At 49.6% G+C, this 27,159-nt stretch overlaps 3 protein-coding genes across 4 annotated transcripts in view; 2 read left to right on the plus strand and 1 right to left on the minus strand.

The window, feature by feature from the left end:
- ZSWIM5 (zinc finger SWIM-type containing 5) overlaps positions 1-4,188 on the plus strand; it is a 281,277-nt gene extending 277,089 nt beyond the window's left edge. Inside the window, exons 13-14 of the mRNA XM_059042702.2 lie at positions 244-325; positions 1,062-4,188. Of these exons, the coding sequence (XP_058898685.1) occupies positions 244-325; positions 1,062-1,924 (945 nt within the window). The 3' untranslated portion in view covers positions 1,925-4,188. The remainder of the gene's footprint in view (positions 1-243; positions 326-1,061) is intronic.
- Positions 4,189-5,003: 815 nt separating this feature from the next.
- UROD (uroporphyrinogen decarboxylase) lies at positions 5,004-8,805 on the minus strand. The gene is made up of 10 exons (XM_059043181.2): positions 8,655-8,805; positions 7,892-8,004; positions 7,692-7,771; positions 7,554-7,616; positions 7,136-7,333; positions 6,871-7,032; positions 6,006-6,143; positions 5,747-5,847; positions 5,599-5,665; positions 5,004-5,246 (listed from the first exon to the last, which is right to left on the minus strand). Exons 1-10 carry the CDS (start codon positions 8,672-8,674, stop codon positions 5,085-5,087), a joined length of 1,104 nt encoding a protein of 367 aa, XP_058899164.1. The 5' UTR covers positions 8,675-8,805; the 3' UTR covers positions 5,004-5,084.
- Positions 8,806-10,712: 1,907 nt separating this feature from the next.
- Positions 10,713-19,257, plus strand: HECTD3 (HECT domain E3 ubiquitin protein ligase 3). 2 transcript variants are annotated; one of them, XM_059042714.2, is made up of 21 exons: positions 10,713-11,251; positions 11,407-11,567; positions 11,808-11,900; positions 11,980-12,115; positions 12,376-12,491; positions 12,576-12,689; positions 12,833-12,915; positions 13,358-13,523; positions 13,751-13,832; positions 14,468-14,650; positions 14,803-14,855; positions 15,036-15,100; positions 15,257-15,360; positions 15,629-15,748; positions 15,860-15,949; positions 16,948-17,154; positions 17,399-17,528; positions 17,612-17,686; positions 17,814-17,895; positions 18,039-18,110; positions 18,275-19,257. In XM_059042714.2, the coding sequence occupies exons 1-21, from the start codon at positions 10,883-10,885 to the stop codon at positions 18,357-18,359; spliced, it is 2,586 nt and encodes an 861-aa protein (XP_058898697.1). In that variant the 5' UTR covers positions 10,713-10,882; the 3' UTR covers positions 18,360-19,257. The 2 variants fall into 2 exon arrangements, with proteins under 2 accessions (XP_058898697.1, XP_058898707.1); XM_059042724.2 differs by having other exon boundaries at positions 10,765-11,251; positions 18,693-19,257.
- The last annotated feature ends 7,902 nt before the right edge of the window (positions 19,258-27,159 follow it).

Genomic DNA, 27,159 nt, shown 5'->3' on the forward strand with positions numbered 1-27,159 from the left:
AAGTCAAGCAAGGTGTGGTAATAAGGGCTTTATTCATTACAGGTCATCAGAGGAGTGTTCTATCTGATTGGTAGCAGGGGTAGGGCAGAAATTAAACAAACCCATCTGTAGTTATCAGGGGAGAGATGGCTATTTAAGACACCAATAAATACTTGTTGCATAAAGGAACGGCAAGGGGGAGTGGGGAGTGGGAGGTTATAGCAGTTATGCTTAGCCAACTGGGAAGGCTGCTTTTTTGCCCAGGTGATGAGGATGACCTTATCAACCCTTAACTGGAGGCGCCGGGAGATGGTGCGGTGGTTGGTGACATGTGCTACAGAAGTGGGTGAGTCTCCCAGCTCCCTGTACCCCCAGGGGAAAGGATTCCTAGGCCCTACTCTTGGGACAGGACGACGAATCTTTAGAGCTCTCATATTCCTATTACTGATGGCTAGGAAAGGATGAGGCTGCTGGTAGGAGAAGATGGCCTCTGTTCATCCTGACCAAACTCTGCCCTCACTGCTTGGACCATACCCTGATGTCAGCAGCACTTTGACCCTCTGATCAGAGACATTCTGAGAGAGTGAATTTTCAGCCACAAGTACTCAAGTGCAGCCTTGGGAGGTAGTTGGCCCAGTGGTTTGGTCCCAGTCCCTGTCCATGATTCTGAGAAACCCCAAACAACTTGGAGGCTCGGGACCCCATCTAGAGCCCAAAGCCCCAGCACAAGACTCTACCCTGAGAGGCCCCACTTCAGCTAGAACCCCCAGGCAGATCTGCGACTCCTGCCTTGGGGCAGGCAAACCACAGGCTCTGTTGCTCCATCCTTGTGAGGAGCTTAGAGCACCTGCAGAAACCTTCAACACTCTCACCTGGGGAAGGAAGGGATGGGAAGAGACCCCAAACAGGGTCTGGGCGTCTGGGATGTTCCCCTTGCCCTGGTTGCCTCAGATCATCTCAAGGCTGCTGAGAAGGAGGGAGAACTCGTCTCTGCAGGCCAAGTTCTGACCCCAAACGGTAGTCTGGGCAGACCTGGATCAGGACCCGGATGGCCACGGCTGAGCTCAGGCTCTCCCTGACAGGTGTGCAGGCCCTGGTGAGCATCCTGCAGAGCTGGTACACACTCTTCACCCCCACCGAGGCTACCAGCATTGTGGCTGCCACAGCCGTATCCCACACCACTATCCTGCGCCTCAGTCTTGACTATCCACAGCGGGAAGAGCTGGCTAGCTGTGCTCGCACGCTGGCCCTGCAGTGTGCTATGAAGGATCCACAGAGCTGCGCCCTATCGGCCCTTACACTCTGTGAGAAGGACCACATCGCCTTTGAAGCAGCCTACCAGATTGCCATTGATGCTGCTGCTGGCGGCATGACTCACTCACAGCTGTTCACCATCGCCCGCTACATGGAGCTCCGTGGCTACCCGCTACGTGCCTTCAAGCTGGCCTCACTGGCCATGAGCCATCTCAACCTAGCCTACAACCAGGACACCCACCCGGCCATCAACGATGTGCTCTGGGCGTGTGCCCTCAGCCACTCCCTGGGCAAGAATGAGCTGGCGGCCCTGATTCCCCTGGTGGTGAAGAGCGTGCACTGTGCCACAGTGCTTTCAGACATCCTACGGCGCTGCACGGTCACTGCACCTGGCCTGGCCGGCATCCCAGGCCGCCGCAGCTCGGGAAAGCTTATGTCCACCGACAAAGCTCCCCTGCGCCAGCTGCTAGATGCCACCATCAATGCCTATATCAACACCACACACTCGCGCCTGACACACATCAGCCCTCGCCACTACGGAGAGTTCATTGAGTTTCTGAGCAAGGCCCGGGAGACCTTCCTGCTGCCGCAGGATGGCCACCTGCAGTTTGCCCAGTTCATCGACAACCTCAAACAAATCTACAAAGGCAAGAAGAAGCTGATGCTGCTGGTGCGAGAGCGCTTTGGCTGAGAGAGCAGATAGCTCGCTGCTGGGGCATCCTGCGCTCCCAGGTACCATCCGGTGAGGCCAAGGACACAAACATTTGTCCACCCTGAGAGGACTCTGAGCACCTGTGGCTGAAGCCAGAGGACCACAGGGCTAAGCATGGGGAGAGTCCAACTCTAGCCAACATGCCTTGTCAAGGTTCTCACAACAGCCCACTGTTCCTGGAGGAGCTGGGCCCTGCAGACCTATCAGAAACCCCACACATGCCACCTCACGCCCCGCTATCCTGCGTGTCCTGGGCATTGGCCCTCTCTCCTTGGCAAACACAGAACACTGTTCCGTCTCAGGGATTGCTTAACCAGAGAAACAGAAGCATTTATGGTACTGTAAATACTATAGTATATGTGTTGCCAATTACATTGTAAAATTGTAACTATTTATAATTCTGGTTCTAATCTGATGGGTAGCTGTGGGTGGGAAGATAGGCTTGTTTTCTGAGGAGATTCACAACCATTTCTCAGGTTTCCCTTGCAGAGGATATGCTATTGGCAGTGGAAGAGTGGGGGTGGCAGAGAGAAAAATGGCCATTAGAGTAAACTCCAAGTCTAGTCTATGCAGAAACCCCGGCCTGCAGATGGGCATTGACAGCCCGGTGATGGGGAGGGGCAGGGCCCGGTCTTGACTTAGACTTTCACCTCACGAAGCCATGAGGACACAGAAGCTCTTGCTCCTGCCTCACACAGCCTCTCTCTGGGGGCCTGCTCCTGAGAAACAAGGGCAGAGAGAAGGTGAAGGTTTGGGAGGCCACTGCGCTCATAATGTTCATCTTCTCTGGTCATCTTTGTTTTAGACAGCATCTGGTTTCATCTGTAATTACACTTGTGTGTGTGTGTGGATCTGGATGGCTATGTACGTGCATCTGTGCACATAGATATATCTGTGCATGCCTGTATGTGCACATGTATATTTATGTGTATCTGTGTCAGGTCTGTGTCTGTGTGAAGACATGTCTGTGTACTGGATGGTGGGTTTCTTTTTTTGTTTGTTTGTTTGTTTTGTTTTTTGTGGTACGCGGGCCTCTCACTGTTGCGGCCTCTCCCGTTGCGGAGCACAGGCTCCGGACGCGCAGGCTCAGCGGCCACGGCTCACGGGCCCAGCCGCTCCGCGGCATGTGGGATCTTCCCGGACCGGGGCACGAACCCGTGTCCCCTGCATCGGCAGGCGGATTCTCAACCACTGCGCCACCAGGGAAGCCCTGGATGGTGGGTTTCTGTGTGAGGGTATACACATTTGTGAACATATAAAAATACGTATCTGTGTGTGTGTGTTGATGTTTGTCGATGCATGTGTAGTGTTTGTGTATCTGGGCACACTGTGTAAGTGCATGTGTATAAACATGTCCGTGTCTGTAACTGTGTATATTTCCACATGTAGGTTTGTCTGTGAATTCATGTTTGAGGATCTGCCTGAATGTGTCCCTTCTCTTTTTGCCAGATCTCTTGTCCCCATTTCTCTTATTCTCTTACCAGCTAAACACATTCCTCATCTCTGTGCCTCCTTTATTCACCATTGTCTCACCAAACAAGCTTCTAAGCACTAGTCTCCCTCTGCCCTGAGTGGCTCCTTCAGCGCCACATTTCTCTTCTTACCCTGTACTTGCTTTCTTCCCCTGCCTTTCTACCTCAAGCTTCCTCTGCCTGCTTCTGTCACAGTCCCACTGGTCATTGGTTTGGAGGCTGCGGCTGGAATGCATTTGGCCTTTTCCTTTCTGACTAGTTTCTAGCTCTAGTGGGCAACCCCTGTCTTAGCCCTGGCTGACCTCCACAGTGTATCATGTTCCTGCTACCTTCCTGACCCCTCTGCTCAGCCTGGAATTGTAATAGGAGGTAGCACAGGCATTCGGAAGTCATTTAGATGCCAGTGTCTTGGTGGTTACTGTTTCATGTTTTAGTTCCCGAGTAGGGGGTGGGGTGTGACAGGGAAGGGGTGGTATAGTTAGAGTGTGAACTAAGGACCTCTTTGTTTGCTTTACTTTCCTGTCTTTGACAAACTGTTTGTGTCACTTTTTTTTTCTCCACACTAACCAGTAAGTTGCATTTGCTGTTTGTGGCTACCAAAGTCTCACCATCCAGCTACGGGCCCAACAACCTCTCAGCCCAATAGGTTGGTTTAAAAAAAAAAAAAAGACGACGCCACTCCCATTTCTGTATCACAATTGCCGTTTTTTAGCAAGTGTGTGAACTCACAGTGCTTTTCTATGAATAAATCATGGATCACAGAAAAGATCATTTTTCTAAAATCGGAAATTGTATTCTTTCAATAAATGGGGCCCTTCTCTCCCTTCTCCATCGCCTGGCTGGGACAGGGAGCTGGTTAGGCTATACAGCACAGTGGGTTCCTAAATGGTCTAAGATGTGGAATGACAAATGAAGAATTTCCTACTGCACCACACCCCTCTCCAGAGCTCATAGGCCTGTCAGAGCCTGATCCCAGCAAGTAGGTACCACCATGAAGAGCGGAAACAGCAAGACACTGAGAAAATTAGAGGGTATGCGCAGAAAAGAATGCAGAGCAACCCTGAGTGCATGGGGCCTACTGGCTTCAGAAACCTTCTTGCCTCAGTGATGCAAGTCTAAGGCTCTAATCCTAAGCAACTTAACCAAGTCTTTATGTCTTCCCAAGTTTTGGTGTCAAAGCTGAAGGCCTCTCAGCTTCTCCCTGCTCACCTAGACTCCATCTTCCTCAACAGGCCTTTCTGAAGTATTCTAGCCATTTCTGTGTCCCACTCTGATCTATACACCCTTCCCTCCCCAGACACAAAGCCCTGTCAATTCGGCCTCATATGCTATAGGGACCCCATTTCCCTGCAAATGTCACAGCTCCAGCTCCTAGGAAGATCTGCACAGCCCTGTGTAGCTCTGGGGCTTGGAGATCTGAGAGCAAAATGGTGGTAAAGGTCCTGACATTAAGTCCTACATACATATTCACTGATAACCCGAGGTCCCATGACTCGTGGGAGAGGATGCAGAAAGAGGCCCAGGGAAGGAAAAGGCTAAGAAGGAACTGAGGATAAGGGCACAGATCTTTCACAAACAAAACCACATGCAAGACTCCAACTCTGGAACTTTTATTCTCCTGGAAACAATCATCTGTGTTAGTGGTACTTCAGAGAAAAGGATTATGCTCAATTCTGTTGAAGCAGGCGTGAGTGTTTGTGCACGGCATCCACAAAGGCTCCCACATGTTCTGGGTCCATGTCAGGGTAAAGTCCGTGGCCCAGGTTGGCAATGTAGCGCTGCGGCCCAAAGTCATTCAGCATCTGCTGCACCAACCGCCCAATCTCCTCCTGGGGGGACCAACAGGGCAGTGGCTACAGGGGGGGCCAGCACACCTCTGTCCTCCCTCTACATAATAGTGACACACATACATGTAGGCATGCTTCTACTCAGTGTTACTCATACAGTCATTCAAAAAACTTTATCGGGTGCCTAGTATGGGCCAGGCGCTAAGAAAACACAAATGAACAAAATCAATGAGAAGAAACTCCTGCCTTCCTAGAGTTCACATGGTATGAGTGGAGTGGAGGGGAGGGATAAACAGATAACAGAAACACACATACAGTAATAAACACAACCATATCCAGAACCATGGGAGTGCACAGAAACAAACACAGACACACACAGGGACCTGGTTGTTACCTCAGATGCATATAAGGCACAGGGGTCCAGGTTGCCCTGCAGGGTCACCGTCTTTCCCACGCAGTCCCTGGAAGTAGAGTCAGTGCCCTGTTCTGGTGACTGCACATATGGCAGTTGCATCCCCTCCACCACACCTTCCATCACTCACCGGGCTTTCTCTGGGGCCACTGTCCAGTCAAGCCCAACCACCTCGTAGCCAGCCTGGGCCAGCTCCTCCAGGGCAAAATGTCCATCCTTAGCAAAGATGATCTGGGGGAAAGGGCAAATCTCAGTCGGTCCAGGGCTTTGCTATGCCTCCTAATATAGCTCAGCTGTGCTTCTGCCCTCCAGTGGTCACTTCGGTCCATGCAGGACTTAACCTGATAGTTCCACGGGCCCACCTTCACTCATCTGATCCCCATCCTTACCATGGGCACTGGTGCCAGGCCTGCCTCCTGCAGCCCGGCTTTCACTCGCTTGGCCACATCACGGATGTAGGGCAGTGCAAACTTACTGAAGAGTTGTGGGCCAAGATGCCCTGCATGGGACTCAAAGAGCTGCAATGCCTACAGTTAGAAAAGAAATGCGTAACACACAAAGAGGAAGTATCTTGGGCCCCACAAACAGAATATGCCTCCATTTTCCTTCAGTTTTCCCCAAGTGACTTCAACCCCTGAGACTGCCTAAGCCTATAAGCCCAGTTCCAGTCAAAAAGTTTTGCCTTCTCCAGATCCCAGTGCTAGATTTGGTCTTTGAATACACAGAGCATTAAGGCCCCCTGCCAGTGCCTGGGCTTAGCTGCTCCAGCCAGAGCATTTCATGCCAAGCTTATTTTGTGCCTGGTATTTAGACACCTACCCTCACAGGTATAAGGAACTGTATTGTTTCTGGTCCTTAAAGACTAAACCCCAGGGCTTCCCTGGTGGTGCAGTGATTAAGAATCCGCCTGCCAATACAGGAGACATGGGTTCGAGCCCTGGTCCGGGAAGATCCCACATGCTGTGGAGCAACTAAGCCCGTGTGCCACAACTACTGAGCCTGTGCGCTAGAGCCCGCGAGCCACAACTACTGAGCCCTCGTGCCACAACTACTGAAGCCTGCACGCCTAGAGCCCGTGCTCTGCCACAAAAGAAGCCACCACAGTGAGAAGCCCAGGCACCGCAACAAAGAGTAGCCCCTGCTCGCCACAACTAGAGAAAGCCCGCACGCAGCAACAAAGACCCAATGCAGCCAAAAATAAATAAATAAATAAAGACAAAATCCCAGCCTATTTGTCTCTCCCTCAGGACTTACCTGGGCACCAGCAGCCACTTGTCCCACCAGATATGGGACGAGAGCATCAGTGAGGATGCGGAGCAGCTGGTGACTGGCCTGCGGTCTCTGGTAAAGCCAGCGTTTGGCCTGAGCCATGGTGCTTGAGCCGCCACCCTCAACCATATATGTCATGAGAGTCCACTGCAAAAGGGAGAAGCCAGATAGACACTTCCTTCCCTTGTCTGCACCCAGACCTGCCAGAGTAATTTCTCCAAGCCCAAGTCCCTGCCCTGTTCCATATTACCGGGGCACCAGCAAAGCCAATCAGTGGCACACGCCCAGCCAGACGTTGTCGAGTGAGGGTGATGGCCTTGAACACATAGTCCAGCTCAGAGGTCACTGTTATTGGATCCCGGAGGCGCTGTAAATCCCGCTCTTCTCTTAATGGCTCTGAGAAGCTGGGCCCTTTGCCAGGCACCATGGTCACCTCCATGCCCAGTGCCTGGTGGGGGAGAAAACGTCCGGGTTCCCAACCTGTAACTCCACGAGGAGGAGATCTGTTCAACCCATGCCAGGAAGGAGGAAAAGGAGAATAAAACTCAGCCAAACTCCATCTCTTCCAGCCTGTTTTTCCCTCTGTCCCATAAGGATAAGTGCTTATCTTGAGCCTTGACTGTCTTTTCCCTTTGTTACCCATTCAAGAATCAGATTTGAGCAGGTACCTGGGGTACAACAAGGATGTCGGAGAAGATGATGGCAGCATCCAGAGGGAAGCGACGCAGTGGCTATAGGGAAAGAAGACAGACTGCTAAGTGGCGAGCTGAGAGCATAAACCTCTCCCTCTTTTGTGGACCCCTCACCTGCAGAGTAAGTTCACAGCAGGTCTCTGGGGAGCGACAAGTGCTGAAAAAGTCCTGGGCAGCCCGAGTTTCCCTAAACTCTGCGGACAAAAAAGGGAAAGCAGGGCTCAGCCTTGTGGAACCTCCAGAGCCCTCCTCTGCCCCTCAAAAACTTTTCACCCTCCAGAGTTTTACCTAGACTCCGAGGCCCTGACCCTGACCTGGTAAGTAGCGGCCTGCCTGCCGCATGCACCAAACAGGAGTGTAGTCTGTTTCTTCTCCCCAGGCTGCTCGCAGGAAGGTGTCATTCTTCAGCTCCGGAAAACCCTGAGGTCTGGAGATCAGGAGCGGGTAGGGTAGGTGTCAGTAAACTAGGCTGGAGGTTGGGCAGGGCTCGGGTTCTAAAGGCGGATACAGTCCAGCACTGCTATCTGTCTTCTCCACACCAGCTACCAAGCTGTGGCTCCCCGCCGATTCCGCCTCCCCTCTGCCTATCAGGTGGTGTACAGGACTAGAAGGGCCGGTGCCGGGGCCTCTACCCTACACATAGTCGCAGCTTCCCCAGGCTCAAAGCCACTGGAGGAACTGGGAGAGTGGGGGAGTGGGGGAAAGGGACGAAAGTCCAGTTAGGAGAGTTCGGGGGGTCTTTGGACCAAAAAATCTCAGGAACAAGGGTACCAGTGGGCTGGTTTGGGGGCTGGAAGATCTCCAGGCTGGGGTATCAGAGATGACGGTCCGAAAAAGGGATCTTAGTTGAGGATTAGAAAGTCCAGAGGGCATCTCCTAAATAAAGGTCTGGGGTACGCAGTCCAGCTAGGCGGTCCCTGGGATGAACATCTCAGGAATCCATGGTTGGAATATTTGGGATTCCAGAGACTTGGGTTCTCCAGGGTTGGGGAAGAGGGGTATAGGGACAGATTCCTGAGCTGAAAGACAGGTCAGAAGCCCGTATGGCCACACTGCGTGGTGGCACAGAGAACTCACCCACACTTGTTCGCCTCCATGATAAGTTGTCTGCAAAGGCGAGCACAGTCCCCGCTATAGCCTAATTCTGAGCCTGACCTTTGCCCAGGCTCCGCCCCTTCCTGGAATGAACCAAGGCTGTCGCCATGTTGAAAGTCACATGATCAGACTCCAGAAAAGGCTCCCGGGCTGCCCCGGCTGCTGCCGGTAGGACCCCCTAGGTCTCTTCACCGTAAAGTCCTCTGTAGCGACGCAACAACAAACACCTCCCTACCCCTCCCCCGACAAAAGAACTTCGCTGTAACTACACTTCACGTGGCGTGAGGAATTTGCTCTCCTCTGACTGCCTGGGAATCCCGGAAGACTCGGCCCAGGTTTCACTTTCACTCCCACTCTTCATGATTTTAACAATTTTATGCCTGGCCCAACCAGGCATATGGTGAATTATGGAACCAAGTTGTACAGGGAACTGAAATAATTAAGTATTTATATTACCTAGAAAGAAGCGGGCACTACAATAGGTGCAGAGATTACAGTGGAGAACAAGACATTTCCTTCCTTTAAGGAGCTACAGACTAATGCGGAAACAAGTCAGCAATCACAATAGTAAATGTTTTAAAGGGAAAGAGCTAGAAGCAAGTTGCAAGGGCTCCGTTTAACTGGGGAAAGCAGTGGGGTATTCCAAGCAGAGGGAACGGCATGTGTAAAGAGAAGACGAAAAAGAGCAAATGGCTTAATGGGAAACAAGGTTAAGCTGGTGGAATTAAAGAGGCTGGAGCTGTCTACAGAGTCCAGGTCATGCAGGCCTTTGTTAAGTGCATTTGTTCACTTTATCTTGAAGTAGTGTAATAGCATACAAATAGCTTGGAGAGAAAGGAAGAGAGGCACTGTATTCCCAACTTATTAAGGAGAAAATAATGGAAAACTGTCATAATTACATGGGATCATTTATTTCTTTCTTGATAACTTCAATGATTTGAAAACTGTATCAAAACAAACTTTCCACCCAAGTGTCCATCAATGAACGGGTAAACAAAATGTAGTGTGTGTGTATATATATATATATATATATATATATATTTATACAATGGAATATTACTCAGCCATAAAAATAAATTATACTGCTACATGCTACAATATTGTTGTAACATGCTAAGTTAAATAAGACAGACACAAAAGGACAAATACTGTATGGTTCCACTTATATGAAATATCTATAATAGGCAAATTCATAGAGGCAGAAAGTAGATTAGAGTTTACCAGGGTCTGGGGAGTGGGGCCAATGAGGAGTCATTGCTTAAAGGGTACAGAGTTTCTTGTTTGGGGTGATGAAAAAGTATTGGAAATAGATAATAATACATTTAAAAAATGGTTAAGATTGCAAATTTTGTTATATATTTTTTCCACTATTTTTTAAAATTAATGTAATATATCAAAAACCAGTGAGTAGTACACTTTAAATGGGTGAATTATATGGTGTGAGTTATATCTCAGTAAACTTTTAAAAGAAACGGGGCGAGACCAAGTAGCCTTTTCCTCCATGATTGTACTTCACCAACAGCTTCTGTCCATGTTTTTTTGCCTCCTCCCAAACCACCTCGGCCTTTCCTCTCGTTTGGTTTAGAATTACTGGGAGAAACTGGATAATGATCACCAGTGTCCTGGGATTAGGAGTAACCACCAGGATCAAGCCTAAATGACTCAAGACTCCTGTCAGCAGCCGAGCTGGGGAGGGGGTTATTTCACCAAACATTTTAGTCACACTGCCCCTAGGATGGGGAGCCTGAGAGGATATCTAACAGATTTTTAAAGATTCTTCTGGTTGTAGTGTGACTCACTGGGGGCACGAAGGCAAAACAGAAGGCCAGAGGATCTGAGAAATAGCTGTTGCAACTTCCCGGGCTAGATAGGATGGATGGTGGCTTGAATGGGGTAGTAGCAGTGGGGATTAAATGGTAGTAGCAGTGGGATTTGAAGTGGGTAGATTGTTCAGGTAGAAACTACTACTGAACTTGGGTCTGGTTGGCTGAGCGGGAGGCACAGAAACAGATAACAGGATTGAGTATCCCAGTACACAGGACAATACGGCGGGAACGTGAGGGGCGTTTAGTCCAGAATTTACGGCGAAGGCTGGCCGAAGGCGGGGCTGAAGGTGGTGGGAAGCTTCGTCAGCCTTTCCGGCCGAAGCACCTGGGGCCGAATAGCACCTGGGGCCGAATCGCCCCTGGGCTTCCCTGGGCCACCACGCTATGGCGGGCCCGGGCCCGGGCGCGGCGCTAGAGTCCCCGCGGCAGCTGCTGGGCCGCGTTCGCTTCCTGGCGGAGGCAGCAAAGAGCCTCCGCGCTGGGCGGCCGTTGCCGGCGGCACTAGCTTTCGTGCCGCGCGAGGTGCTCTACAAGCTTTACAAGGACCCGGCGGGACCGTCGCGCGTGCTGTTGCCAGTGTGGGAGGCGGAGGGCCCAGGGCTGCGTGTGGGAGCCACGGGCCCGGCCACCTGTACCGGCTCCGGGCCCCTCCGCGCCGCCCGCGACAGCATCGAGCTCCGGCGCGGCGCCTGCGTGCGCACCACGGGCGAGGAGCTGTGCAACGGCCACGGGCTCTGGGTGAAGCTGACCAAGGTGCAAAAGACCCAGGACCAGGGAAGCCCTTGGCTGTTCCCCTCCCCTCCCCCATATTGAGCTGACATAGCGTTCGGTGCCCTTTGCTGTGGGCTGGGCAGGGCTTGCCGCCGGCAGTTCCCTGACGGCTGTCCCCGTCTGGCGCGTCCCGGCAGGAGCAGCTGGCGGAACACCTGGGCGATTGCGGGCTGGACGAAGGCTGGCTGCTGGTGTGCCGCCCGGCAGAAGGCGGGGCCCGGCTCGTACCCATCGACACTCCAGACCACCTCCAACGGCAACAGCAGCTCTTTGGAGTCGACTACCGCCCGGTGCTCAGGTTCTGCACTGGGAGGGGCGGGGCTTGCTGTCAGACTGCTGTGCCCCAGTGTGGCAAAGCCCAGGTGGTGGGATCTGGAGCGGAGGCAGGGTTTACAGCAGAAAGGGGCGGAACCTGAAGGGAGCTGGGGTGGGGCTTCTGGAGGCGCCGTTTAGAGGAGCTAGAGCTCTGGAGAAGGCTCCAGGGTCTCCTGCTGCTCGCTGATGTCTCCGCATCCCGTCCCCCATTCTGTGCGCACAGATGGGAACAGGTGGTGGACCTGACATACTCGCATCGCCTGGGATCAAGGCCTCAGCCGGCCGAGGCATACACAGAAGCTGTACAAAGGCTACTGTGAGTGAGCTGGAATGGGATGGGGAGGAAGGAGCTCCAGGTCTGGGCCCGACCTAATTAGGGACTTGGGGTTTCTTAGCTATGTGCCCCCGACGTGGACCTACGAGTGCGACGAGGACCTGATCCACTTCTTGTACGACCACCTGGGCAAGGAGGATGAGAACCTGGGTAGCGTGAAGCAGTATGTGGAGAGCATAGACGTTTCCTCCTACACGGTGGGTGCTGGGACTCCTCCCACCCCTAGATCCAGAACTCTCACCTCTAGGCCAGGGCCAAATCTGAATCCCCACAGGCCATACTCAGTCCAACCCCCCATCTTGGAAGTCATGTAGGAACCCCTAGACACCTCCACCCATACCAGATGTGCTTCTAACCCAGCTCCACTATACTTTCTCTCGTGCTCCCTGGCCCAAAGCACACCCCCAGTGCAGGGAGTGGGGGTAAACACGGATTCCACCTCTCTGCCCCTCCCCAGGAGGAGTTCAATGTGTCCTGCCTGACAGACAGCAATGCGGACACCTACTGGGAGAGCGATGGGTCCCAGTGCCAGCACTGGGTACGGCTTACCATGAAAAAGGGCACCATTGTGAAGTGAGTGGGCTCTGAGTAGGACAGGGTGGGTGAGCCACATGCCTGTGAGTGTAAAAGACCCATCTGCACACTCTTAACCTTCAGGAAGCTGCTACTCACGGTGGATACCACGGATGACAACTTTATGCCTAAGCGGGTGGTGATCTATGGGGGTGAAGGGGACAACCTGAAGAAGCTGAGTGATGTGAGCATTGACGAGTGAGTGAACTGGCCTGGGGTGGGAGGTGGGACACGATCCTAGCAGTAGGATCTGGCCCACGTTGGAAGCAAAAGTTCGAGCGAGACCCCAGCAATCCCTGAAGACAAGGGGTCTCCAAAGTGCCTCACGTTCATCCTCTCAGGACCCTGATCGGGGATGTCTGTGTCCTGGAGGACATGACCGTCCACCTCCCAGTCATCGAGATCCGCATCGTCGAGTGCCGAGGTGGGGCTTAAGGCCCTAAGGAGGGAAAGGGATCCCAGTGTGTAGATGGGGGTTAGCTGGCAGTGAGTGTGGAGAGGAAATGGACTTGGAGTTGAGGTAAAGGTGATAGCTGAACTAACTCTAGGATCTGAAGCTTTGGGTCCCAAGCCGGGTGGAAGGTGCTGGGTAAGAGCCCTGCCTTAAAGCCATAGAAGTGCTTGGGCTCACCTGGAAGAAGAACGGAGTTGGGACCCTCAGGCATCCCCAAACTATAGTGGTGGACACAGGAACTAGCGAAGAATATAATAATCAGAATCAGGTTATAGGAGGGGATCCCAAAGGTCCCAAGTTTCTAGGAGCTAGGGGTAACAAAAGGCTGAGCATTAAGGAGCCTTTCTCAGGTCTGAGAGCCAAAAAGGCAGCAGGCGCAGTAAGTGATCTCACTCTTAACTCCTTCCTCCAGATGATGGGATTGACGTGCGTCTTCGAGGGGTCAAGATCAAGTCATCTAGACAGCGGGAACTAGGGCTGAATGCAGACCTGTTCCAGCCCACCAGTCTGGTGCGATATCCACGCCTGGAAGGCACTGATCCGGAAGTGCTATACAGAAGAGCTGTTCTCCTGCAGAGGTGGCTGTGGCCCTGGGCCAGTCAGGCCCTTCCTTGTCCCCCGTCCTGAGCCTTGTATGTCTGTGTGGAAGAGGCCCCCAAGGTCTTATACTATAAGCTGTTCCACTTCAAGAGGCAGAGCAGTCCCTGGGCCCTGCCTTCTCCTGTCCCTGTGAGTTGGGGAGTGAGGGGGTCTTGCATCCATACCAAACTCTTTAGCTGCAGTTATCTTTACCCACCCACCCCAGATTCATAAAGATCCTAGACAGTGTCCTGCACCACCTGGTACCTGCCTGGGACCACACGCTGGGTACCTTCAGTGAGATTAAGGTGAGCCTGACACATGCAGTGCTGGTCTTGGCATTGGGCACCCCCTTTCTGCTTAGGCAGTTGTTCACTCTTCATCAGAGAGTTCTTAGACCTACTCTAGGCCTGGGTTTTTGCTGGGCTCTGGGAACATAGGAAGAAAGCCAGATACAAATAGTCAAAATTTTGCATTTGGGGTGCTATTCCCCAGAGAGCATGTGAAATATACAGAGCTCGGGGAGGAGAGGTTACAGCATGGACAGGGCAGGTTGCATAAAAGGTGGACACTGGGAGTTACCAGCAGCTCAAAATGACGTGAGAGAAGCCTGCCCGTAGATGTGAGTATGACATGGGGACGAGGCTGGGAGAAGGTGGATAGGAAGCAGGCCCTGGTAGCAGACGGCCCTGGGGCCAGACTTTGTTCCTGGTCAGTGGAGCCACTGGAAAGTTTTTATGTAAGGAAATGACAAAGTTGGATTTTTTGTTTTAGAAAGCTCTCCCTGGTGGCCGGACTAAGGGAGAGACTGGAAGCAAGGACCAGAGATGGACTAGGCTTGAACTAGAACCATGGGATTAGGTCCAGGAATAGAGAAAGGTACCAGGGCCTGGACAGAGGCTGACTGCCTGCTGGTCCTGGTCTGGCCACCTCTCCTCCCCAGCAAGTGAAACAGTTCCTGCTGCTGTCACGCCAGCGGCCAGGCCTGGTGGCCCAGTGCCTGCGTGACTCGGAAAGCAGCAAGCCCAGCTTCATGCCACGCCTATACATCAACCGGCGCCTCGCCATGGAACACCGTGCCTGCCCCTTAAGGGACCCTGCCTGCAAGAATGCTGTCTTCACCCAGGTTTGGACCACCTGGGGTCAGACTGAGGGAGGGTCAGTAAGAGGCCTAGGGGGCTGGGCCAGCAAGGACCTGAGCAAGGTCTTTGGGCAAGAGTGGGGCCAGGTCTTGACACAGACTTTCCCACAACTCCCTCCCCTTTCCCCTGCCCCCAGGTTTATGAAGGCCTCAAGCCCTCTGACAAGTATGAAAAGCCCCTGGACTACAGGTATGGCATGGGGGCGAGGGACCTGCTCAGGGTACACATGTACACATGTATACCCACGCACTGCCTCTGGTCCCCTCACCATTACCCCTCTGTAGCCCATACTGCTGGGTGGACTCTGGGCAGGTGCATCATTCTGAGCCTTGGCCCTGTGTGGTGACAGAGACCCACTCCTACTTACAGGTGGCCCATGCGCTATGACCAGTGGTGGGAGTGTAAATTCATTGCAGAAGGCATCATTGACCAAGGTGAGGCCCTGAGGGACAATAACAAGGGTCCAGCCCTACTTCGAGTGGTAGAGGCTTCTGAGATCAGCTAACCAGATAGGGGACTTGCTTATTACCCCATTATGGGAGCTGAGGCTCTTGTGTGCCCCAGCTGAGGGCATCTGTCTGTCATTTCAGGGGGTGGTTTCCGGGATAGCCTGGCAGACATGTCAGAAGAACTGTGCCCTAGCTCGGCAGACACCCCTGTGCCTCTGCCCTTCTTTGTCCGAACAGCCAACCAGGTAATCTCCCATCCCTACCTCCCAAATTGTTTCTGCTGTTCTGTTTCTGCGAACCTCCCAGGTACCGGGCTAAGCTAAAGAAGGGGCAGAGGAGAGACTGAGTTGCCTGGGGCAGCCTCTGGACAGGCAGGGAAGGAGGAGCCACTGTATATTCAGAGGGATCATTCAGGGTCCCCAGTGGAAGGTGTTCAGGGAAGTCTCTGAGGCATCTGGGGCAACAAAGTAGGGCCCATCCCATGCTGTGCTGACAGCTCTGTCTCGGGGACAGGGCAATGGCACGGGTGAGGCCCGGGATATGTATGTGCCCAACCCCTCCTGCCGAGACTTTGCCAAGTACGAGTGGATCGGACAGCTGATGGGGGCTGCCCTTCGGGGTAAGGAGTTCCTGGTGAGTAGCCTATTCTGCACCCCACCAGATTAATCTTGGCTCTTGGAAGGAAGAAGAGCCAGCCAAACCTGGGAAGCTCAGGGAGAGAAGACAGTAGTATTTGTCTCACAGGTCCTGGCTCTGCCTGGTTTCGTGTGGAAGCAGCTCTCTGGTGAGGAGGTGAGCTGGAGCAAGGACTTCCCAGCTGTGGACTCTGTGCTGGTGAGTTAGGGCCTAGAACCAGTGTTTCCTCTGCCCAGCCCCCAAGGTTGCTGCTCCCCAGGGCTGTCCTGAACCTTCTATTACCACATACGTGCTCCCTCTCCAATCCCATGTACTCCGGTAGCTTCAACTACTGTCACTATTCTGGTGACCCCTACTTCCTTATCTCTAGCCCCAATCTCTTTCCTAAGCCTGGAGCTATATGTGCATTTACCTGCTGGACATCTGTCCCAAGATGGCACCTCAGGATCAATACACTCTTCATCCTCTCCCCAGTCTACTGCCCTCTAGGGCTCCCTGTCTCACAGTGACACCACCACCCACTCCTCCCCATGCCAAGCCCTTTCAGGATCATTCTGCACTCCTCCCTCACCTCCCACATTCTGTCACATCTGCCTCTGGAATCTGTCCACTTCTTCCATCTCACTACTTTCCCTCTGGTTCAGCCACTTTCATTTCTGACCCAACCACTGGCTGCAAAAGTTATCAGTGTTCCTGTCAACATTCTTACCCATCTGATCTCCAGCATCCAGAGTAATTCATTTCACTCTCCCTGTTTAAACCCTTCAGTAAATTCACTCTGGACTTAGGATAAAATGCAGAGTCTGGAAAGGCCTTACATGACCCCTGTATCTCTGGACACCTGGTTCATGATCAGGCTCCAGCCAGACAGATTTCTAAGGCCTTTTGCTCTTTCCACCTTTTTCCAAGATGTTCTCTCTCCTGACTTCCTGGTGGCCCAGCCAATTCCCAGCCATCATTTGGGTCTCAGCTTAGCTGCCACTTCCTCCAGGACACCTCCCCTGCTCTCCAAGCCCAGTTAGGCATTGTCTTGATGCTTTTACAGCCCTTGTACTAACCCCCTCACTGCCCTCATTGCCTGCGTGAGGACTGCCTTGCCTGGCTGCCTCTCCTGCTTCCCTGTGAGCTTCTTGAGGAAAAACAAGGACTGTCTCCACAATGAAAAGATGACCTTCCTGCCTCTCTTCAACCCCCAGGTAAAGCTCCTGGAAGTGATGGAAGGAATGGACAAGGAGACATTTGAGTTCAAATTTGGAAAGGAGCTAACGTTCACCACTGTGCTGAGTGACCAGCAGGTGGTGGAGCTGATCCCTGGGGGTGCGGGCATCGTGGTGGGATTTGAGGACCGTTCCCGTTTCATCCAAATGGTGCAGAAGGCACGGCTAGAGGAGAGCAAGGAGCAGGTACTACCCAGAGGCCAGTGGAACAGGGAGCTTTGGGCTTCTTATAGCCAGAGCCCAGCCTGATAGGCCGCCAGAACCCTGTCCCAAGAATTCCGGCCCCCACCATCCATCTGCCCTACCTTCCTGCTGATCAGTGAAGTACAGAGACGCATTGTCTCCATGAGCGGAGGCAAAGGGTCCCCACCACACACTGAGCTGGGAGTTGTGCCCTCTTCCCCAGCCAGGCCCTTTCCCTCCTCCACAGGTGTCAGCCATGCAAGCAGGTCTGCTGAAGGTGGTGCCACAGGCTGTGCTGGACTTGCTAACGTGGCAAGAGTTGGAGAAGAAGGTGTGCGGAGACCCAGAGGTCACTGTGGATGCTCTGCGCAAGCTCAGTGAGTGTGGGGCAGGGCAGTGCAGTCCCGGGGTGGGGCTTAAGGACCTAAGAATTAATTCCGTCTGGTTTTGTCCCCACCAGCCCGGTTTGAGGACTTCGAGCCAGCTGACACACGGGTGCAGTATTTCTGGGAGGCACTGAACAACTTCACCAACGGTCAGTGGAAAGGGAAGAGTAATGTCTGGATTCAGACTCCACTCATGGGATACAGAGACAGGGCGGAAGCTGAAGAACTTCTTCCACCATCAGCACACAGGCACTGATTTCCTTCTCCTCCATCTAGAGGACCGGAGCCGCTTCCTGCGCTTTGTCACAGGCCGCAGCCGTCTGCCAGCTCGGATCTACATCTACCCAGATAAGTTGGGGTGAGTGAGGATGGGGGGGGGAGGTCCAGTCGAAAGAGGCTGTGGCTGGCCTTCTGCCCTGCCCCACAAACATATTCACGTGTCAGACCCCTGCCCTGTGCCCCTGCAATTCTTTCTGATCTTTGGTCCCTCCATGCCCCCAGCTATGAGACCACAGATGCACTGCCTGAGTCTTCCACCTGCTCCAGCACCCTCTTCCTACCGCACTATGCCAGGTGGGTGTCCTAGGTTCCAGCCTGGGGATTGGGGGGTCGGGGGGTGGCATCCTAGGGTGGAGGAGGGCTTCAGGTACTGGGTGCACAAATTGGAGCCAAAAAGCCCCTGGTTGTGATGGAGGGACCTCTACACCTGGCACTGATCAGCTCCCTGCCCCCTGCAGTGCCAAGGTGTGTGAGGAGAAGCTCCGCTACGCTGCATACAACTGTGTGGCCATCGACACCGACATGAGCCCTTGGGAGGAGTGAGTCGGCGCCAGGGGGCAGCCGCGGGCTGGCAGGACTGCTCCTGCGCGGGTCCCACTCAGCCTCGCCCAGGAAACCAGCACACTCTGCCCTTGGGTGCAGTTGGAGTGGAGCAGTGGGTTGACACTGGTGGCCCAGCCCCGCAGACCCTCAAGCCCTACACGTGCTCGGGTTGTTTCCAGCATTATTTCGCATCTGTGAGAGGAATCTTCCACAAGCCCAGCACAAGCTGCCAGGCCTGAGCTACTTGAAGGGGGCCTTCTAGCTCCCCACCCCGTGGACTTTGCTTCAGTTTTCAGCTCATTTTTTTCTTTTCTTGTTCTTCTCTGGTTTCAGCCTGGACTCAAAGCTAAAAACTCAGGGGGAGAGGGGAGGATGGAGGCTCCTCCCCGAACAAGGCTCCAGGGATGGATAGGGAATGATGGCCATCCTCGGTCACCTGAACCAAGAATGAAGAAAGTGCTGAACACCCTCTCCCTCACATATTTGTCTTTTCCTCCTCTCCCTCCAACCCCAAGGTGTGAGTTCTGACTTTCTTTCTCCAACTAAGTCTCAACTGACAAAGTGCCACCACCGTCTCTGGCTCAGAACATACATGTATTCAACATTAAAACTATACTACCACTACCACCCCATATTCATCACTTCTGCATCACCTCCAGCCTGACTCCCTGTCTGCTGTCTTATCCCCAAGGCTTTGCACAGGTTAAGGCCAGTTATGTCCTCTCTGAAATCTTCAATAGCTCCTCTTTACCCAACTCTAAAATAAAGCCTAGACTTTAAACCTCCTCCTAGGCTTTATGCACGTCCCTGCCCCAGCCCTCCCTCCATTAAGGGCCTCCGTGACACTCCATCAGAGAAGCTATCGTACATGGGAAAGTTGAATAAATGGATGACTTCATTCCTTCAGAGTGCGTTTATTGGGCTCCCGAGGGATGTTAAAGAAGACTGTTCCAGGACTTCAGGGTCCTGCTGGGAGCAAAGGAGATGTGTGTCAACGTGGGAGTGGTGGGGCTTCTCAATGGCAGAGATGAAATCTGGAGCTAAGCAGGAAAATAAGGCATCCTCTGCCCAGAAGGGGGAAAGAAAGCTGGACTGGCATCTTCCGGGATGGGTGTGGTGATTTAGAGGACGGAAGTCCACCTTCAGTAGCCAGGTGGGCAGAAGAATCTGACCTCCTAGAGGACAGAGCCTTGCAATGGCTGAGAGACACCCAAATCAGGATGTGATAGAAGAGGAGGCAGCGACACTGCCACCCACCCACGCCGCCTCCAGGTACCTCACAGCTAAGGTGCAGTCTAGAAGAGCATCCCTGCGGATAGAGTCCCACCCCCCGCCCCCCCAGAAGTCGCGCTCTCCCATCGCTTCTCCACGCCGTCCTCTAGGGCGCGCCCTGACGCTGCCCTGGCGGGAAACTCGGCCTTGGCTTTGAGCCCCTCCCCTGGGGCTGTGCGCGCCCCAAAGCCTGTCTCCCCGTAATTCGGAGTCTGACTCCAGATGAGCCTCGCCGTCAGCACTCGCCTTACGGCTCCCCGACCCCTACGCCTTGGGTAGTCCACAGGAGACGTGTCCCCTCCTCCGGCAGCCCCTTTCCGCCCAGGGAGCTGGAGGCGCAAGAGCCCCAGAGGCCGCGACTCCCCCGCAGCTCGGCTTTCCCGCCAAGCTCCCGCCGCCTTGTGCCGCCCGGGCCTTGCCGTGCCGGGCGGGCGCGCCTTCCCCCTTCTCTCCTCTTAAGGGAAGGGCGTGGCAAGCACGCACCTGCAGGAGGTACTCCATTTCTGTCTGGTACCGGCCACACGAGTCCTTGGTCCCTCTTTTACCAAACTGGAGTCCCACTGTATATTTTGTAGCTTGCTCTTCATTCATTCATTCATTCAGTGACTGCATGGAACGGCTATGTCAGGCACCACACTAGGTGCAATGGCTAAAACGGTGGCTAAACAGATAATTTTTGCCCTCTTGGGATTTAACCTTTAATGGAAAAGACATATATTAAATAGATAATGGCATAAACAACATTTAATAACATTTACGTAAGCGCTCCAAAGGAGAAATGAAGGGTTTCATTGAAAGACAGAGCAGGATGATTCTAACCAAAGTGGCTCAGAGAAATGCTACATCCTTAGGGAGAATAACGGTACAAAGGCCAGCTGAGAAACATGTTAACTGGAGTGTGAAGGGAAGAAAGAGATTAAGACTCCAGTCTTGGAGGCTCTTTGAGGGTTTTGCATTGAGCAGCCATGAGAGGGTTAAGCAAGGGACTGACATGATTAGATTTGCCTTTGGCAGCTGCGTAAAGAATGAGTTGACAGGGAGAGAAACTGGAGGCAAGGAGGAATCCAAGCAGGAAATGATGGTCACTGGAACAAGGCGGATACTCATTTTAACCATTATTTTTATTGGCTGCATTGTATTACATTGTAAGGAATTTCATAACTTTTATTCATTTAAAACCCTCTACAGATGGACATTAAGGTTGTTTACAAATTTTCGTATTGAAAATTACAAATGTTACAATAAACATTCTCATTCAGGTACTTCCCTGGTGGAGCAGTGGTTAAGAATCCGCCTGCCAATGAAAAGGACATGGGTTTGAGCCCTGGTCTGGGAAGATCCCACATGCCATGGAGCAACTAAGCACGTGCACCACAACTACTGAGCCTGCGCTCTAGAGCCCGTGAACCACAGCTACTGAGCCCACCAGCCACAACTACTGAAGCCCGTGCGCCTAGAGCCTATGCTCCACAACAAGAGAAGCCACCGCAATGAGAAGCCCACGCACCACAACTAGAGAAAGCCCATGAATAGCAACGAAGACCCAATGCAGCCATAAATAAATAAATAAAAGAACTGAAAAAAAAAATCCTCATGCATATATCCTTGCCTACCTATTTATTTTCTTAGACTAAATTCCTAAAATCACTTCATCAATCTGCCAAATTGCCCTCTAGGGAGGATGTATCAGTTTTCACTCCCTTTAGTATCTATTTCCTAAACTCTTACCAACCTAGGGCATTTAGTTTAATGTGCATAAAAATTATATGATTTTTCTTTTAATTTTCATTGCTTTGGTTATTTACTATATTGAACAATTGTTTTTCTTCTTCATGAACTGCTCTTTATGTATTTTTGTCCATTTTTCTATTGTTTTCATTATTCTTTTCTTATTGATTTATAATAATCTTTGCATAGTACTAATATAATAAGCACAGCGAAGCACTGTGCTAGATGCTATACATATGTTATCTTGTTTTATCTTCTCAGCAACTCTATGAAGTAAGTACTATTATTAAGCCCATTTCCAGATGAAAAACCTAGAGCAAAGATTAATTAGTAACTTGCCCAGGGTCACGTAAGTAGTAAGTGATGAAGCTACAATTTGGATTGTTGTCTGCCAGCTCCAAAGCCTACTGACATGTTAACTAAGGCACTATGTCCTGTATATTAACCCCCTTGTTGTGTCAGGTGTTATAAATATGTTTTTCCAGTCTGTACTTTGCCATTTAATTTCATATATGTTCTTTCCTAATATACAAAATTTTAAATTTTTATGAATTAAAATTCTTTTTCTTTATGGAAGAAACCATATATTGGATACACACCACAGGAAGGCAATATAGTATACTAGTTAGGAGCACATTCTCTAGCTTGCCTATATTCATATCCTGGCTTAACCACATGTTGACCACGGACAACAGCCACAGGTTTTCCAAATCCTTTGCCAGTTTCCTCAGCTTCCTTTTTTTTTTAACAGTAATTAAAAAAAAATATTTATTTATTTAGGCTGCACCAGGTCTTAGTTGTGGCACGCGGGATCTTCGTTGTGGCATGCACACTTCTCACTGTGGCATGCAAACTCTTAGTTGTGGCATGCATGCGGGATCTAGTTCCCTGATCAGGGATCAAACCCAGGCCCCCTGCATTGGGAGCGCAGAGTCTTACCCTTTGGACCACCAGGGAAGTCCCTCAGCTTCCTTTTGTGAAGTACCTATCCTTTACCATTGCTTTGAAATGCTGTGTTTTCACATGCTTACCATCACTGTATGCTAAATTTTAATATATAAGAAATCTTCATTTTGCACAATAGAGCCAGGCTGTAAAAATGATCCTGCACTTTGAAACCATGCAAAGAGATCTTAATAATCAAGTGGGGGGGAGGGGCTTCCCTGATGGCACAGTGGTTAAGAATCCACCTGTCAATGCAGGGGACACAGGTTTGATCCCTGGTCAGGAAGATCCCACATGCCGCAGAGCAGCAAAGCCCGTGCGCTGCAACTGCTGAGCCTGCGCGCTAGAGCCTGTGAGCCACAACTACCAAGCCCACATGCTTCTACTACTGAAGCCCGCGCACCTAGAGCCCGTGTTCCGCAACAAGAGAAGCCACCGCAATGAGAAGCCCGCGCACCACAACAAAGAGTAGCCCCCGCTAACTGCAACTAGAGAAAGCCCGCGCACAGCAACGAAGACCCAATGCAGCCAAAAGTAAATAAATAAGCACATAAATAAATAACTTTTAAAAATAATAATCAATGGGGGAAATTACCACTCTTCCATGACAAATGTTTTGTTAAAACATTAAAAACTCTCCTACAATTATAAATGTACAAGGAAACGAAAAACTAGTAAAACTAATTTTTATTTAGTACATTGAAATCTAAAGAATTTAGAAGATTTAGGAATTAAATTTCTTTCTTTGTAAAACGCTTATCAAGAGTAGTTTGAATAGTGCTTGCCTCTTTTTTCTAGTAATATGGAGCAAGCATCTACTCTAAGTCTTGGTGAATGGTCATACCCCTTTCTAAGTTTGGATCACCTTCCAACATTTTATTCTTTGTACTTTCAATCTAATGAAATCTCTCTGAGAATTCCTTTCATGTGAAGTTGTTGCTGACATCACTTCCTCTGGGACACTTTCATCCTTTTTGTCACAGCCACTTTCCTCGTTTACGTGGATAAGCTTGCCCTCACTAAGTCCTTCTGGTTGCATATCTATACTCTTTCAAGACAGAAGTGTTAACTTCCCTATGATACGACTCCATTTATGCTCAATTTGAATTTCACTTCCAGCACTATCACTTCTCATTTATTTGCTGCACTTTTATTTTGTTGGCCAATTCTCAATTATTCTTTTTTTTTTATGTCACATGGGTTTATCACTGGAAGACAAGGAAGCAACACAACTACATTCTTTGCTGTCTATGAATGAACTGAATAAGAGATGTGCAGTGACTAATTACCAGCAGACTTTAAAAAGTGACATGATTGTTCATTCATGGATGCACATCCAACATGATCCAAGTTGATTCTGACAATTTGCTTTTAGGGAGGAGAGAATTTTTGGAGGAACTTCACCTTTTTTACTGATGTCACCTGTTCCTTTTGTATCTATTTCTAAATTTATTAGATAGAAAGTTGTGGAAAGGGATTTCCCTGGTGGTGCAGTGGTTAAGACTCTGTGCTCCCAGTGCAGGGGGCCTGGGTTTGATCCCTGGTCGGGGAACTAGATCCCACATGCATGTTGCAGCTAAGTGTTTGCATGCCACAACTAAGCTGGTGAACTGCAACTAAGGAGCCCTCAAGCCGCAACTAAGACCTGGCACAACCAAATAAATAAATAAATAAAATATATTTTTTTAAGTTGTGGAAAGATTTCAATGAGACATAGATCACACATTTCAATAACCTCTATAAAATTCTAAGACTTTATGCTGTCAATATGGTGTTCTCTCTCTCCCTGTCCCTCCTCCCTGCCTAACTTCTTTGTATTCCCAAAGTACTTATCACCTTTTAGTATATGGTACAGTTTACTCATTTATTATTTAAACTTCCTTATAATTTATGCTGTCTCTCCCTGCTACAACGAAGGCTGGATCTTTTTTTTTTTTTTTTTTTTTTTTTTTTTTTTTTTTGTGATATGCGGGCCTCTCACTGTTGTGGCCTCTCCCGTTGCGCAGCACAGGCTCGGGATGCGCAGGCTCAGCGGCCATGGCTCACGGGCCCAGCCGCTCCACGGCATGTGGGATCTTCCCGGACCGGGGCACGAACGCGTGTCCCCTTCATCGGCAGGCGGACTCTCAACCACTGTGCCACCAGGGAAGCCCTGGATCCTTTTTTGTTCACTAATATATCCTAAGAGCCTAAAACTATTCTTGGTACATAGTAGTCACTCAATAAATAGTTGTTCAATAAATAAATGAACTGTAGCTAATAAACCATACTTTCCAATTTAAAAACAAGGAAAATCAGCCATCTGAAAAGCTTTTCAATAAAGGAAGAAAATTTAAAAATTGATTAAATCACTTATTTTTAAAGTTGGCCCATCAGTTTAGAGCATAAATGTCCAGATTCTGACCTTCAAAACCACCAACAATGAAAATTCTGTGTGCTTGAAAGGAAATATTGAATTCCTAGTTAATGAAGTTTCTTTCCAAGCTCTTTATGTAAACACTGGAGCATCATTTGCTCTCTAACTTGTCATGAATCTATTAGGAAACTGCTGGGCTTATGTACAAAAATAAAACACAAATATTTTGAGACCTGCAATTGGTTGCCAAAGTAGAGTTTCTCTTTTCACTTTTATCTTTTACTCAGCACTCTAAAAATAATAATCCCCTGCCCCACTGACAAGTCCTCAGCCAGATGGAGTAGATGAATATTGTGATGTGGCCAGTAAATTCCCAAAGAGAGATCTCTTGCAGACCGTGGGAAGAGTATTTCTGAGCCAAGACCCAACTTTTGAAAGGTTTCTTTTGTCTCCCATAGTTTAAAGAGAACTTTAGAGCTTGACCTTCTTAAACTGTTTCCCCACCACATACAAACACATGCACATAAATGTCCCTTAGGGAAGAAATGTGAACAGGAAACAAACATTATAAGGAATAGCCTGTATTCAATAAGCATTTATTAAATACTTCCTGTGTAATTAATAATTAAAAGTAAATAATAAGAATGAGGCTAGGCATGAGGGCTAATAATGTAGATTGACTTAGTGAAAATAAGTGTTTTGAAGAAGAGATGTCAGTGACCCAGGCCCTCAGCCCAGCTTTCCTACCACCAAATGGGAGGACAAGGGGAAATTTCTGAGAAATTTCTAATTTGTTTAATATTATTACTTAGCATGTCCCAGATCCTGTGCTAGGATCTGTGGAGAGAGAAGTAAATAAGATAGAGCCTTTGTCCTCAGGGGGCTCCTAGTGTGATACAGAAGACATGAAAAAAGAGATGACAATCCTTTGTGGTGAGTGCCATAATGTAAGGACTAGAAGCAGTGAGAACCAGCAGGAAGTCCATGAGGCAGCAGTTCTTAAAGTAAGCTCCGTGGACCTCAGCGAATCCCCAAGACCCTTTCAGGGGATCTATCAGGTCAAGGCTATTTTTATAATAATACTAAAACACTATCTGCCTCTTTTGCTGCACTGATATCTACACTGATGGTACAAAAGCAATGGTGGATAAAACTGCTGGTGCTTTAGCATCAATCAAATCAGAGATACCAAACTGCATTAATAGTCACTGTATTCTTCACTGCCACACACTTGCAATAAAAATAAAAATTAAAATTAAAAAAATAAAACAAAGTAAGTTTCACTTAATGTCTTTGATGAGGCAATAAAATAATTTTATTAAATCTTTGTCCTTGAGTACACATCTTTTTAATATTCTATGTGATGAAACAGGAAGTACACATGTAAAACTTCTGTGCATATATGAAAGAAGTATGATAGTTGTCTCTAGAAAAGCACTTGGGCCATTGTTTGATTTTTGAACTACTGCTTTTTTCACAAAACACTATATTTACTTGAAAGAACAACTGACAAACTGTAGACAAAAAATTATCAAAATGAGTGAAGTAAGCCAGTCACTTCAAGGAAAACCACTAACAATGATAATATTTGAGCTTTCAAGAGAAAATCAGAAGTCTGGGAAACTTGTATTTGTCATCACAAGCTTGCCAACATTCTTAAGGACTTTTCTAATGAGATTGGTGGTGATATTAACAAATGTGACTTTAAAAATATTGTATAATGAGTCAACATTGGGAAGATCTACATAACCTAGTGAACCAGTATTTTACAAATGATCAATGCATCAAGTTGCAAAATCATGCATGGGTAAAATGCCCATTCAAAGTGCAAGTATTAGAGTACAAAATGGCCATTGATATAAATGATTCTACATTGCAACTAATCTTCAACAAACTACCACTTACTGAGTTTGGTGTGTAGTATCAAAGAATACCCACATTATCTGACAAAGGCTATTAAAATATCTTTCCCTTTTCCAATGATGTATCTGTGTGAGGTTGGGTTTTCATCACCCAAAACAACGTATCACAACTGATGAGAAAATTCAGCTGTTCTCTATTAAGCCAGACATTAACGAGACATGCAAAAAGGTGAAACCATTGCATTCTTCTCACTAATTTTTTTGCTTTGGAAACATAGTTATGTTTTCATTAGAATGTTACTGTTACCATGTAATAGGTTTAATTGTTTCAATTTTTATGAATTACTGTTTTTAAAATTTCTCAGTTTGAATTTTTAATATGGTAGATATCAACAGATACAATCTATACAAACAAAAGTTCTTTGGGGTTCCTAATCATTTTTTTTTAAGAAATTTATTTTATTTATTTATTTTTGGTTGCATTGGGTCTTCGTTGCTGAGCGCGGGCTTTCTCTAGTTGTGGCGAGCAGGAGCTACTTTTCCTTGTGGTGCATGGGCTTCTCATTGCAGTGGCTTCTCGTTGCAGAGCATGGGCTCTAGGCACGTGGGCTTCAGTAGTTGCAGCATAAGGGCTCAG

Source organism: Kogia breviceps, chromosome 1, assembly GCF_026419965.1.
Source record: "Kogia breviceps isolate mKogBre1 chromosome 1, mKogBre1 haplotype 1, whole genome shotgun sequence".
In the NCBI taxonomy this organism is placed as follows: Eukaryota; Metazoa; Chordata; class Mammalia; order Artiodactyla; family Physeteridae; genus Kogia; species Kogia breviceps.